Source organism: Gallinula chloropus (assembly GCF_964237585.1).
Source record: "Gallinula chloropus genome assembly, chromosome: 1".
In the NCBI taxonomy this organism is placed as follows: domain Eukaryota; kingdom Metazoa; phylum Chordata; class Aves; order Gruiformes; family Rallidae; genus Gallinula; species Gallinula chloropus.
Window position 1 is genome coordinate 13447347 of NC_140085.1, and position 13328 is coordinate 13460674.

Here is a 13328-nt window from a genome sequence, read left to right on the forward strand (position 1 = left end):
ATTTAAAAATCTAAGAACCTAAATTGTAACTGCATGCCCTCTAGTACTCTATGACTTAGCTTGTAAAAATTAATAGCCTAATAAATAATTTGTGATTTCATTTTAAAATGGGGGGGGGTAACGTGGTCTTCTCTATTTTTCTCCCCACAGCAATGACAGAATTTAGTTTTACTCACAGATCTCTAGTGAATTACTAGGCACCCTTACTTCCCTAATAGGTAAGAAAACCTAAGGCCTCTGGCAGCTTCTAGCTGACGCCATCGCTAATTCCACACCCCCTTTTTTGACAGGATTGACGGCAGACTAAGCTGCCACTGCCTTCTCCACAAACTTACACAACGCCAGCAGTGTCCTACGAGGACCCAGCACGCAGCCCACCAGCCCAGCTATACCCGGCTCCGCAGGGGCGGAGGAGAGGGGGAGCAGACAGGTGAAGCGGCGCGGCCCCGGGGCCAGCGTGCTGAGGCGCGGCAGGGGCAGGCAGCCATTCTAACGGCTCGACCCCGAGCATCACAACCATTTCCTGCTCTCTCACTGCCAATACAGCAGCTCCGGGCACCTTCACGTACAACACTGGAGCCACCCTGCCCGGGCTTGCTGTCCCTTCTAAGTCTCCTCCAGTCTTCACCACCTCCCAGCCCACCCTTCCCGCCCTCTGCCTCCCTCAGCCTGCGGGCAGCGTGTGATCCCCCGCGGGTCGCGCACTGCCACTGCGTCCGCCCCTCACCTTTCGGCAACAGCAGCTTCACCTCTCCGTTCTCCTCCCGGCCTGCCGCACCCAGGCCCCCGCCGCCATCTCCCACCGCCGCGACGACAGGCAGGGCCCCGTGCTTCCTCCTCTCCTTGTCCCGCTTTTCCTTGGGCCTCTTCGGCTTGGCGCTCCCGCCGCCAGCGCCGGCCACTCCGCCGCTACCGCAGCCTCCCACCTCGACGGCCAGAGCCAGGCGGTGCCGATGGTGGCGGTGCTGGTGGGAAGACGAAGCGGACGAAGGCAGCAAAACGGCGGGCGACAGCAGCTTCCGGGGCAGCTGAGAAGGGAAAGCGAAGCCCCCCGCACTCCCAGAGGGGCCAGAAGAGAGCGCCGGGAAGCCCCACGCCGCGGGGTTGCTGTAGCTCGGCACAACCGCTGGCAGAGACAGCGACTGTTTGCCGCTCCCGCCACCAACGCCCCCTTCACCGTTGACGCGCTTCGCGCCCTTCAGGCTCCTCTCATCGGTTCCCTTCATTTTCTTGGCGGCTGGCTGAGACCCACGGGAAACCTTCATGTCTACAGCCGGCCTGGTGCCGAACGGCTCCCGCTCCGGCGACACCGCGCCACGAACAGGACTCACCGACTCCGCCATTTTGAGCTCCTGCTTCTATTTACTCTCGGCTCGCCTCAACCGACAGAACCGGGAGGGGTGGCGGGCGCCCCCGCTTCGCCCAATGTGCAGGGGAGACGCTAGACAGACAGATGAATTGACCAATCGTAGGGCGAGAAGGGGGCGGGCTCTCAGAGGATTGGGGGCGGTGGACTCGGCTGAGTGCGCAGTAGGACGGGGGAGGGGGGAAGTGCGGCGCTGCTGTCAGAGCGAGCGCAGCTGCTGGAGGACGGGAACGGCCGTGGCGGTCGGCTCGGCACCGCCCCCAGCCCCGAGGGTGTGGTGATGCGCGGCCCTCGGGCAAGGCAGGGCGGGAAGCTTTCTTCCCTCCTTTCCTCCCTCCCTCCCCGAGACACGGCGGGAGGGGCCGGGCCGCGGCTGCCAGAGCGGCGAGGCCTGGGCCTGAGGGGCCGCGTCTCCAGGGGCCGTTTCTTCGGGATCGCGGCGGTTGGACTGTGCCGCGTTGCGGCGGGTCCTGGAGGCGCTAGTGAGCTGGGAGCTGGTGGTCTTTAAGTCCAGGTTTCCCCGTGGTTTCCCCGCAGCTGCCTGGCAGTGCTCGCTGCGGGGATCCCCGCAGTCCCGCGGGCTGTGTCCTGAGGAAAGATTGTGCTTAGAAACAAGGAGAGTGCGGAGCAGCGGCTCTCCCGGGGTACGTAGCATCGCCGGGAGGTGATGTGGCCAGTCTCTGGAGCAGAGGCCGCTGCAGCACTGGGGCAGACTCTCCTGCAGCTACGAGGGTTTGTCCAGCTTTGCTTAGGAGGCTGAGGCCGCAGTGGCCTTTCTGGTGGAACCCGAGTTCCCCTCGCTGTCCCGGGTCATGGAGGACGTCAGTGTAAAGCCTGCTGGGTCTGGTGGCCTCACGGGAGGAAGGCCAGCGCTGCAGTGGCTGGTTTGCTGCTCCGTGAGATGCCATCCTGCTGAACAGTTGCACATCGGTCTCATCAGCGAGATCACTGACATGCGCCCACTGTGCTTCACTAAGAAGATTGCACTGCTGCCTTCTGCTCCGAAGCGGACGGCAGCACGGCCTATAAGGTGGAGTTTGTTATCACAAACAGGAGCCAGCCATGCCCCTGGCATCTGCAGCCACCACAGCCACTGTTCAAGTGCAGGCTGAAGTTCTCCCATGATGTAACGTAAGTGGGAAGCACACAGAAATAAACAGAAGGTGGGCCCGTGTTTCTTGGAGTGTTTGTATCACTGGTCTCCTGCTGCTGGCAGCCATACCTGCAAGACTCATCGCAGTGGAAAGTACAGAGTAGCTACCCCATTAAACTTCGGCAAGACTGCTGCCAAATCAAATCGCTCTGTGAAATTTTGTATGTGGCGTGTTAGCAGACAAGGTTTTGAGATTAGATTTTTTTGATGCACAAACTTTTCATTTAGGCTGCAACCAATCAGCCTCACAATCGACTCCTAGCTACCTTCTCCTTTGTTTCAGGCTTCACAGATGGTAAACCAGGCTGAATTCGGTGCAATGTTCATCTCAACAGCAGAGAAGAATACATTTTCTATATCCAACCAACTCTGCTTAAAGGATTTTTCCTCAGATGATTCAAGTTTCACTACTGTGAAAGTGTTTCCTCAAACTGCATTTCTGGTGTAAGGGGGGAAAGCGGCACCAGCCCACCAAAGCACAGGAAATATGTGTCATACCAGTAGTCAACATCCAAACCTAGACTGATGTCCAGGTACAAATCTACCTGTGTGTACTAGGCTGGTATAACTAGAAAAGGCCTGCAAGTACAAAGGGCATTTTCAGCTCCCTCAGAAATGTATTATTATCAGTAGGTGAGAAGAACCTCTGGATTTTAATACCTCAAGAAGAATCTTTAGGCACCTCATGGCACTATCTCAGCATTGATACCAAGCCAACAGTATATTAAATTCATTCAACAAACTTCAGGTGAGCCACAACTATACTTTCACACTCATTTTGGGGAGCTTTGAAAAACAGAACATTTCCAAAGTGCTTTGATCTTTACCTGGGGTGAGTGCTAAGGCATGTTTTCAGTCAAAAAAAGTTGACCACAACCTCTGTGGAATGCTGAAGTGGCCTTGGAGTACAACAGTACTTTTCTCCACGTAGCAGTCTTTGCAAGATTCATTAGGCTCATCAGGCTAGAGCGCTCTGTAAATAGCTGAGCGTCTTCACACGTGTGCTTACATGTATCTTTGTATTTCTGAACTTACTGAAAATACTGGATATCTAAAAAAATAAAAATAAATTGACTCGTAATACAACATATTAATGTGAGAATGGGTTTGAAGATAAAACCGGGGTGGGGAATCCATAGCCCCAAACTGGATGTGAGAACTGACATCTAATCTAATAAATGTGCAGACATTCAACAGCTGACAATATGCTGCTACTAAATTTCAATCAAGATACTGTTTCCTTTGCTTTTTGAAGTAGGATATTGTGCTTGTAAGCATAAGCCAAGTGTTTATTAGTGAATTCTTTAGAAAATTCAACTGGAGCAAGATGACAGAGTACCTATTAGGTGTAATTGTTGCTTGTTGGAAAGCAGTGTGACTAATGTTTGGAGGTTTTCTGCTGCTATTTCATACCCATTTGTCAGCACGGAAGATTATAGGGTGTTTGAAATTCAGGAACCAGCTCTGTGTTTGAGCTCCCACGATCCTGCTGTCGCGTGGCGGCATAGAAGGAATAGGTGCCCCTGTCACTTGTTTTGTCACCGATGACACGGGTGCATTAAAGCACTGTGCTGTACTTAATGGTGAGCATGCATTCCAAAACCTTTAACCCAAATTTCAGTGCATCTTCCTTTCTACTTCTTTTTACTTTAATTAAACCTCTGGGTGCTGGCTCATAAACCACAGAAAGACACTTGTGAGGGAGGCACAGACAAAATTAGAAACACCAAAAATGCTTCAGAATAAAGAGTCTTTAAAATAAATGGGGGGGGGGGGGGGAAGAGGGGCGTGTGTGGTAAATACAGGCAACACACCCTGCATAAAATACAGGTTATAATCACAGATTTGTTCTGATGTTAATTTGAAACAGCAGAATATATATGCTCATAATAAAAGGATGCACTTTCCAGAAATGCCATCAGAAACATCGCCCTCCATACCCAAAATGTTTTAAAAAAATACAGTAGTGTCTTGTGTTGTAACTCCAGTCCCCTGCAGTGAATGCAGAGAGGATCCCTCTGTGGGGATTGGTCCTTGGGGGAGTGACTGAGCCATGGTACTGCATTCATAAACACTGAGCTGAGAGAAGCTCAGCTTCTGTCTTAGGAGAAGACTTTAAACTGATGATGGAAACTCAAATCAATGTAATTTTCTCTGTAATTTCATATGCACTTAGGGAAATCTGTGAAGATTTTCTAGCCCATGAAAAGCCAGAAGAGGCAAAACCTGACTGGTAAAAATGCCAGGCACGCATCAGTCCAGTATCCAACACACATTAAGGGGAAGCTTAACAGAGTATTGGCCTGCTTATTACAAACATGTTGGCATTTTCATTAGATTAATTATGAAATGCTGATATAATTGGTTCCTAATCAGAACATTTCTTTAAATGGCTATCTTGTAGTAACTAAGCAAGTCAAACAAGTTAGTGTCTATCCTCAACCAAGCGTTGTTGAATTTCAGATGTTCCCTATAAAATAATAAGCCCTAAGTGCCCAATACACATTGTTTTGGCTTTATTCTCTTAGCTGCTACCAAAGTGATGCTCCAGAACCTTATTCAGGTCTCCAAATAGAAATACAATTTTCACAAACATTATTTCATCTCTCTGTAGTTTCAACTGTTTGCTTTCCATGTGCTTACTTCCTTGGCTTGGCGTCTGTTCAGTTTCTAATTCAAGCATGGAAATAATTGTGCCAGGAGTAAATTGAAAACATTTGACAACACTTAGACATCTTTATGCTGGCTTTTGTCTGCAAAATTAACTAAATGTAATTTTTACTGCTACTCATTTTTTTCTTACAATTCATTCAAAGTAAATTTATTCACCTTTGGAAATGGAGGTGAAAACTAGCCTTCCTGTGTGCACAGAGTGTACTTACAGAGGCAGTTTGATAGTGTGAAAGTGTGATTTATTTTAGAAAAGCCTAGAAAAGCCTCATTTTCCATTGTCAAAATTTTCAGAACAATCAGAGGCCTTTCCAAATTCTTCTGTAATTACCACCCAAGCGACTGAACTAAATGAGACAGTCGGGACTAACTTGTTCGTAACTGGGAGCTACTGACAGTGTGACAAGCCTTCTGCAGGGGTTAAGAATTTCCACCCCACATTGGCCCTCACAAGGGACATCCCCACATCCAAGCAATTTGAACTTCTTCAATTAAACAGGTGACACAGCCAGGTTCATGCTAAAAAGACTTCTTTTTTTCTCCTTTCTGTAGAAGCAGCTGATGTCTCTTTTTGGACCGCGGAGGTTAGCGGATTAGACATTTGGAAGAGGGGCAGAGCAGACAACTAGAGCCAGTAAGTAATGGGGTTTATTACACTATTCATCTGCCAACACTTTGTAGAATCCATAAAACCCACAAAAGTAGGTTTATGCTTCAGAGAGGATCTACAATAATTGTTTCTTCTTTAATGGTGGGGTTTTTTTTTCAAATAGCTAAATCTGACTGTTGTAACAGCTCATCAATCTTTGTAACTTTTTCTTCTCAGTTGCATTTAACATGGGAAATACCTTAGCTCCTGCATTTTATTTTTTTTTTTACCAACCACAGCAGTGGAGCAAACTTGGAAAGTATTGATATACAGAGTTTCAAGCTATGTCTTCTTGCAGATGAAAAAATAATTTGCTTTGCTGTTGTCTTCATAGCATCAAAAAAAAAAATCAAACTATTCAAAAGGTTCTTAGGTTTGTTCAGTGCAAAAGGAAAACAGCCCAGGGATGTCATGGACTTGTTGGGATGAGTGCAGAGAAGGGTCACAGACATGATTAGAGGGCTGGAGCATCTCTCCTGTGGGGGAAGGCTGAGAGAACTGGGACTTTTCAGCCTGAAGAGAAGGCTCAGGGGATCTCATCAATGTACTGAAGGACCTGCAGGGAGGATGCAGGTCCTTGAGCCAGGCTCTTGCAGTGGTACCTGGTGACAGCACCAGAGGCAATGGGCACAAACGGAAGCACAGGATGTTCCCTTCAAACATCAGGAAACACCTTACAGTGAAGGTGACTGAGCACAGGTTGCCCAGGGAGGCTGCAGAGTCTCCATCCTTGAAGCCATCTGGCCATGGCCCTGAGCAATCTGCTCTGGGTGACCCTGCTTGAGCAGGGAGGTTGGAATGGGAAACTTCCAGAGATCTCTGCCAACCTCAGCCATCTGTGATTCTGTGACATATACATAGGTAGAACTTGCTGGGAAAAGACATAATGATATCTCTGAAAGATTAGCAGTAGTGAATTCAGTTTTTCCAAATCGCATTGTCCATTTGGATAATATTTAGATAATATCTCATGCCAAATTCAACATTAGAACCTTTGCAGCAGCTGAGGTCATAGGGTTACACATACCCTCAAGCACTTTCATGCACAGCGTCATGAACAGAGAGGTAAGAGTGAATCCAACTGCTCTCCAGTTATAAACAATTCCCAACAAACCTCTTTAAATGACAGTGTGATCAAGGCAAACTGCATCTTCATCTTATTTTGCCTCTGGTGGTGTTAAGGAAAAGCAAGTGACATCTGAAAGGCTTTAGCATGAAGCTTGGGAACATCTTTTCCTATGTTCAGTATACCCCAAGGAGAATAAAACACAATCCAGCAGCTGTCAACAAGTAAAAGGAAGCAGAATTTCATACTAAAGATGCCCAGACCATAAGAAATTTTATCTTGTTTAGTTACAAAGATTTTACAGAGAACCCCAGAATCCTGGCATTGAGATGCTGTCTTTATCATCCGCACCCAGAGCTCTCTGGAGAAAAGGTCTGTCTTGCTGGTAGCTTCCCCTCTCATAAAGGCTTTGAACTCCTCTCTAGGGCTGAATTAAGTTGATCAGGCCTTCCCAGTTCAGAATGGTAATGTTTTATCTCAGCTTTTGCTGCTGTTGCTCTTCCTGAGGAAAGAGCTACAGGCAGTTTTATCTAAATAAATCAAGGCACTTTCTGTCTTCTTTTTTTTCCCTGATGTTCAGATAATTTTTCCCATATGCTGAAGCACTACCCAGTAGGTCCAGCACCAGATGTGTGCTAAAATATACTAACAGACATGTTGAGCATTTTGTTTAATAGAGACTGTAGCACACACTTGCTCATGTATATCTTTGAAAGTGACAGAAATAGGGCTGGAAGCATAAAAATCTGCTAGCAGTGTCAAACCTATACAGTGATTTCTGGACTTCCCTGAGCTAAATTCAAGGAAATCCATTGGCCTCCACTGCAGATTTAAGAAACGTTAAAGTCACTCCAACAAAGTGCTGTTTCAGGGGATGGCAAGAGGTGATTCATACTCAGGTTACAAGGACAACTTGAAGTGACCCAGCTATCAGTACTGTTGATGTAACATTTAGAGCTGTGCATAACATTTGTTGGAAAACCAAATAAGAGAGTTTCCAGTCTGCTGGATCAGAAGCCATAGCAGCCACTGATGTTACCAGGGCTAATGCAGCAAGAAGCTGGGTGCAACATCACTGTTCTGTCTTCCAGACCTGCAATGTGGTGTTCCTGCACAGGTAGGCATGCAACTCCCATAAGCCCAGGATTTTTGTCGCTTTTCAGTTTCAGAGACTCTCTAACCTTCTTCCCCAATCCCCAACATGAACAGAAATGTAGAAGGAGCTTGAGCTGGACCAAGGGAGGATGGTGGTTTGGAGCCAAGTGTTCTCCAGCTCAGAAGACTCCTCCAGGGCTGCAGTGCATGAGGGTATTTTCCCTAGAGAAAAGGACAGTAACTAACCACACAAGAATTGTGTCTAAACAGGCACCACCACCACCAAAACTCTGCTTTTTAATATCTTTTGAGGGGGATGATGGGAAAGTGTGTTAGTTGCAGATTTGTGGCTGTTAAGAGAGCTTTTGAAGCAGCCTACACCTCCAAAGCAGCAGTCCCCAGGAGGGAATGCTGCCTTGCAGAAGGAAAAAAAATTAAAAATAACTTTCAAATTAGTCATCAGCAATGGCAATACAAAGGAAATACCCATTACAGAGAGAGAGAGGCTATAGACTTTCTCAGGCTAAGCTTTAAATGAGTATTTTAACAAGCAATTCCCCAAAGTTATGCATAGCCCTTATTGTTGCCAGACTTCAAGTCAATGGCAAAAGAGAAGGACATCCCAGGCTGCAGACTTCTGTCTCAGTCACAGGGACGCAGAGGAGTGCACTGTCACTCACTCTGCCCTCATGAAGGGGTGCAGGTAGGGAAGGAGTAGCCAGACAATTTCACACTCATCAAGAAAAGAAAAAAGGCAGCCCCCTGAAACAACTGGCTTGAATGCTGCTTGCTTCTATTTCCAGCACTTTTTGCAATGGAAGCAGTGAGGTATTTCTCAACAGGTTAGTGTGGTTTCTTTTAAGCACTGAAATCAGACAGATTTCCTAATGATTTTTGTCCCACTGTCCCTAGGTGCTTAAAACCCATGCTGTTTCAGAGACAGTTCTTTGGAGTACACTTAGTTCTAGGAGACTCAGGTCTTGCATCTTACAGAGTGGCACTTACTTGCAGGGTAGCAGTATATATATAAATATAGATAAAATAAATGGCTACTTATAAGTAGCAGCTAATCTTTCACTGCTCAGCTCGGCTTCTTGCTCATATAAACAACATCTACACAGAAAACTTCATAAGAAAGAGCTTTCTGTCTATTCACAATTTTTCTTCCACATCAGAGGCAGCAGCTCTGGGAAACAGCTCAGGACACACTGCTGCAAGTAAAAACACGTCTGCCATAACGTCCTTGGATTTTCTCAGGTGTATCAACAGAACTGGAAGATAATTGTACCTGAAGTTTCTAGACCATGGAAATAGGAAAGCATCTCACAGAGACTGCAGGCTTGGTTTAGCCAACAGGTACTGGGCTGACTTCTCATTAGAGCATATTTGTGATAAATAAGGTCACTCAAAAAATGTTAAAATACATGTACTGGGTGGCAGTTAAGGGCTTTGGCATCCATGTGTGATGGAATGAGTAACATCAGTGTAAGTCTTATCGCATTCCTGTCAGCCTTGGATCACTGGCTTGAACACGGGCGATAGCCTGGCTCCTCTCAGCCCGCTTGCGTGAAACCCCAGCTGTGCCGTACACTGTTACTTGTATGGTCTTGCCCTGTCTGAGAGGCAGGAATGCTGAGTGTACGTGATGGATAGTCCCAAATTCCAGTAAATGTGTAGCTAGAAAGGATTTGTCATCTCACCACAGACTCTAGCCCAGAGGCTGCTTTAAGAGAGCTCCCTTGTGCTGGTCACTTCTGATGCGTGGAGATAATGGGGAGGGAGAGAGAGGAGCAGATGGAAAAACCTTTCACATGCAAAATGGATCCTTATCACTGAAAGAAGAGATATTGAAGTCTTGCTTGATACATCTACATCATAGCATTGAGATGAAAAGCAACTCCAGGCAGCCTTCTGAATTGTGTAAGGAGCATACAAGAAGTCACTACGCTGGTGTCCTCTCTCTAGGTCTTACTGATAGGTATATTTTGGTCTCTACCACAGCAGGGGATTGTTTCATTGTTTTAGATATAAATTTAGGTAGGCACACGATGTGGTCTGTCAGAGCACCTATGTGTTTGATGAGCTACAAGGAGGTCCCTAGAGCATGTCATGTGCTGCAGAAGTGGTGAGGAGAGGAGCCCTTACCTGCCGGAACATTCAGCTTAGTGACAAATGCTGGTCCCTTCCAAAATCCTTTCCAGGTGAGCTGGGGGCTGCAGACAGGCCCAAGAGAAGAGCTACCCCTCCAGGAGCCAGACCCCTCTGGTGGGAGAGCAGCTGGGTCTTGTGGATTGATCCAAAAGATCTGCAGGAGACACCTTTCTGGCTCATGTAGCCATTCTGGTTTCATCTGGCAGGTGCCTACAGTCCAGAAAAGGCCCAAATTCTTTCAATTTTTAAAAATTATAACAACATTTGAGTGTTCTTTCCAGGATCATTAAACGTGTATCGATTTGCTGCCTGAGGACACAGAAGGGAAAAGTTGCTCAGCAACACTTTTTGGAACCGTTGGTTGTCCCACTAGTTGTAAAGTCTAATAAAGGTCGATTCACATTATCAAAACAATTACTTGCATTGCTTCCTTCTTACCATGGATTACCCATCAGGAGGCATTCCAATAAATATCTTTACATTACATGACAATGGTATCCTAAAGTGCCACTGTTTGGGTGTCTCTAAATCTGCACATGACAGCAGATTGCTTTCCAGACTTGTTCTTATTTCCATACCTCTCCCACCCACCCTGAGGTGTTTCAAGGGTCAGTTTAGGTCCCCTCACCAATTTTTCTCCCACCCTGAGTAATGTTTCCCAGGGTATTATCAGGCAAAAGCAAAAAGGTTGGTGCACAATGGCACATTTTGTAGAAACTCAAACCTCACCAATTTGTTTATTAGAAGTGTCTTCCTTGTGCTGCATTCCTGCTACCCAGCCACACCTCTTCTGCCCTTCCAGGAGCTTACAAAACTGGGAACCTGCTGAACAAGTTCACGGGTGCCCTTTTATTTGCCCACAGGCAAAGACAGTTTCCTCCTTGTACTCTCCTACTCTTCAGCTCTCCCCACCTCTCTGCTCTTGAGCTACGTGCTCCTCCTTGTTCTTCCGCCACACTCACTTCTTACCACACACCAAGCAGAGACCGCGGCACGGTATGAACATGTTTTGGATCACGTTCTCTACCCAAGCAACTCGCTTCACTTCTGAAATGCTCACAAATTACTCCCCACAGATCTTGTGACCGGAGTTGAGAGACAGTTTTTTAATTAACTTTTCTAAAACCCAGCATACAAGCGCTTCTGCACAAAAGCCTGGTGGTATGGTTGGTTCACCTCAATGGGAAATGCAGCCTGAGATACCTCACTGGAGGTCACAGCAACAGCTACTTGAGTGTTTCATTGTGTCCAATGACATAACTGCTCGGAAGCCACTTCAGCAATTTCTAGCAGAACTGCCAGCCTTTCACTGTGCGTTCAGTGGTGTTCAGGTATCAGAGTCACGTGTGGAATTAGGCTGCACCTGGCCCAACCTTCCTTCTTTTGCACAAAATAATCGTGCTCAGGGCACGTAAGAGTGAAACCCTGAAGAGAGCAGCATGCTGGGCAGTGCTGATAAAACACGTACGTGATATCATAGTTAAATATTCACCATAAGGGATATGCAGTGAGTCATGAAACTATTTGGAAGATGCAGCAAGTAAAAGGAGAGAAGCTACTACCAAGGGACACCAGGGAGCTTGCATGTTTCCTCAAAAAGTTTGTGTCCTCCTCCTGCCAACCTCTCTAGGCTGACTTGAACAACAAATACTTACCCTAAAAAACATTAAAACAGTGAGAGAGATAATAAACATGTAAACACATGTAGCTAAAGATGTAAAAACACCGAGGTTCATAAACCTGGGGGGTTTGACCTATGGAATTAGGTCAGAGATGTCTGGTGGAGTATGTACTGGAGTGGAACCACACTCCAGACAGACATCTGCTGCTGAAGAGTGAGCAGAACTGATAAGCAGGAAAGCTCAGCACATGCTTTGGCACTCCATGTTTTAATGGTGGGATCCTCTTTGCACCGACTCCAGCTCCTCTTTGACTTCACAGTCAAACTCCCCACCTACTCAAAAGATCTATTTTCTTACCTGCTTGTGATCGTCCACACTAAGACTTGTGGATCCAAGTAGGGACTGTAGATGTGAAAGGGAACTTCCACCTCTCTACCTGAACCATGGAGCTCAGCCACGCTGTGGAAGAGTGAAGCGCTCCAGAGGAGAGCCCCAAACTGCAGACTTAACGCTGTGGATGAATGGCCTCATTGAGCTCACCAAGGCCATTAACTCACATAAGTTACTCATGCAGCTGTTTGCAGGATTTCAGCCAAAATGCAAAACTCATTTCTTGCCTTGGCTTCACCACAGTAAGTTCTTCATACAGACACACTGCGTTCCCAGAGGCAAGAGTCAAGTGGTTAAAGAAATCAACTGTTAGAGCAGCAGCGGCCTAAGAGATCAAAACAGAAGATGCTTTCAGCTAAGTCGCTTCAAGGAAAGGCTGTTTCCCTCAGAAGTTCAGACTGTGAGATTTGAGCACGCAGACAAACAAGATTTTATTTACTCACTGTTCTAAGACTGCAAATACCAAGCTTTTGTCACGTCCAGTCTTAGAGATGAAGTTCAGCGTTTGGTAGGGATCTCCAGTGTGACTGGGGATACCTCAGTGTTGCAGCAGAGCAAACAGTATTTTGTATCACTAGCTGATGGCCCAGCACTCAGCAAGCCCATCCTGTGATTAAGTGCATGCATTGAAATAGTCAGGTCAGAGAGAGAGAGGCTATTACTGGAGTTACTAAGGCTGTTACTAGTCACTCTGCAGACCTCCCAACTGTCTTAGCAGGCTTTAAACACGCTGAGAGCTCCAGGAGGCCACTCGGTACATTGCACCGGCTTGCCCAAGCCACGTTGTGTCCTACTTTAATGGGCCCTTTGCATCTAGCCCTGTTCTCTAGCCCACACAGCGTAACTCCTGCAGCAGCTGTTTCAACTCACAGGTTCACAGATTTGTAGGGGTTGGCAGGGACCTCTGGAGATCCTCTGGTCCAACCTTCCCCGGCAGAGCAGGATCACCCAGAGCAGATAATCATATGCCCTGGAAAACCATGAAGATAGAAACTCACTCACTGCACAATCATTTTAGGCATTTACACACTGTGTACTGAAACTCTGTGTGGGAGCTGGCTGTCTCTGCTCTCTCCAGTTTGGAGCTGCGTGAGTGAGAAAGAATGGTCGGGGAAGAATTAATAAAAATGAATGGTGTTAAGATGTAGGATGTCAACCTTCTGTTT

General features: G+C 46.9%; 1 protein-coding gene across 1 annotated transcript in view; it reads right to left on the reverse strand.

Moving 5' to 3' along the window:
* The window catches only part of RSBN1L (round spermatid basic protein 1 like), a 43301-nt gene extending 41939 nt beyond the window's left edge, over positions 1-1362 (reverse strand). Inside the window, exon 1 of the mRNA XM_084272801.1 lies at positions 728-1362. Within this exon, the coding sequence (XP_084128927.1) occupies positions 728-1343 (616 nt within the window). The 5' untranslated portion in view covers positions 1344-1362. The remainder of the gene's footprint in view (positions 1-727) is intronic.
* Positions 1363-13328: the final 11966 nt, after the last annotated feature.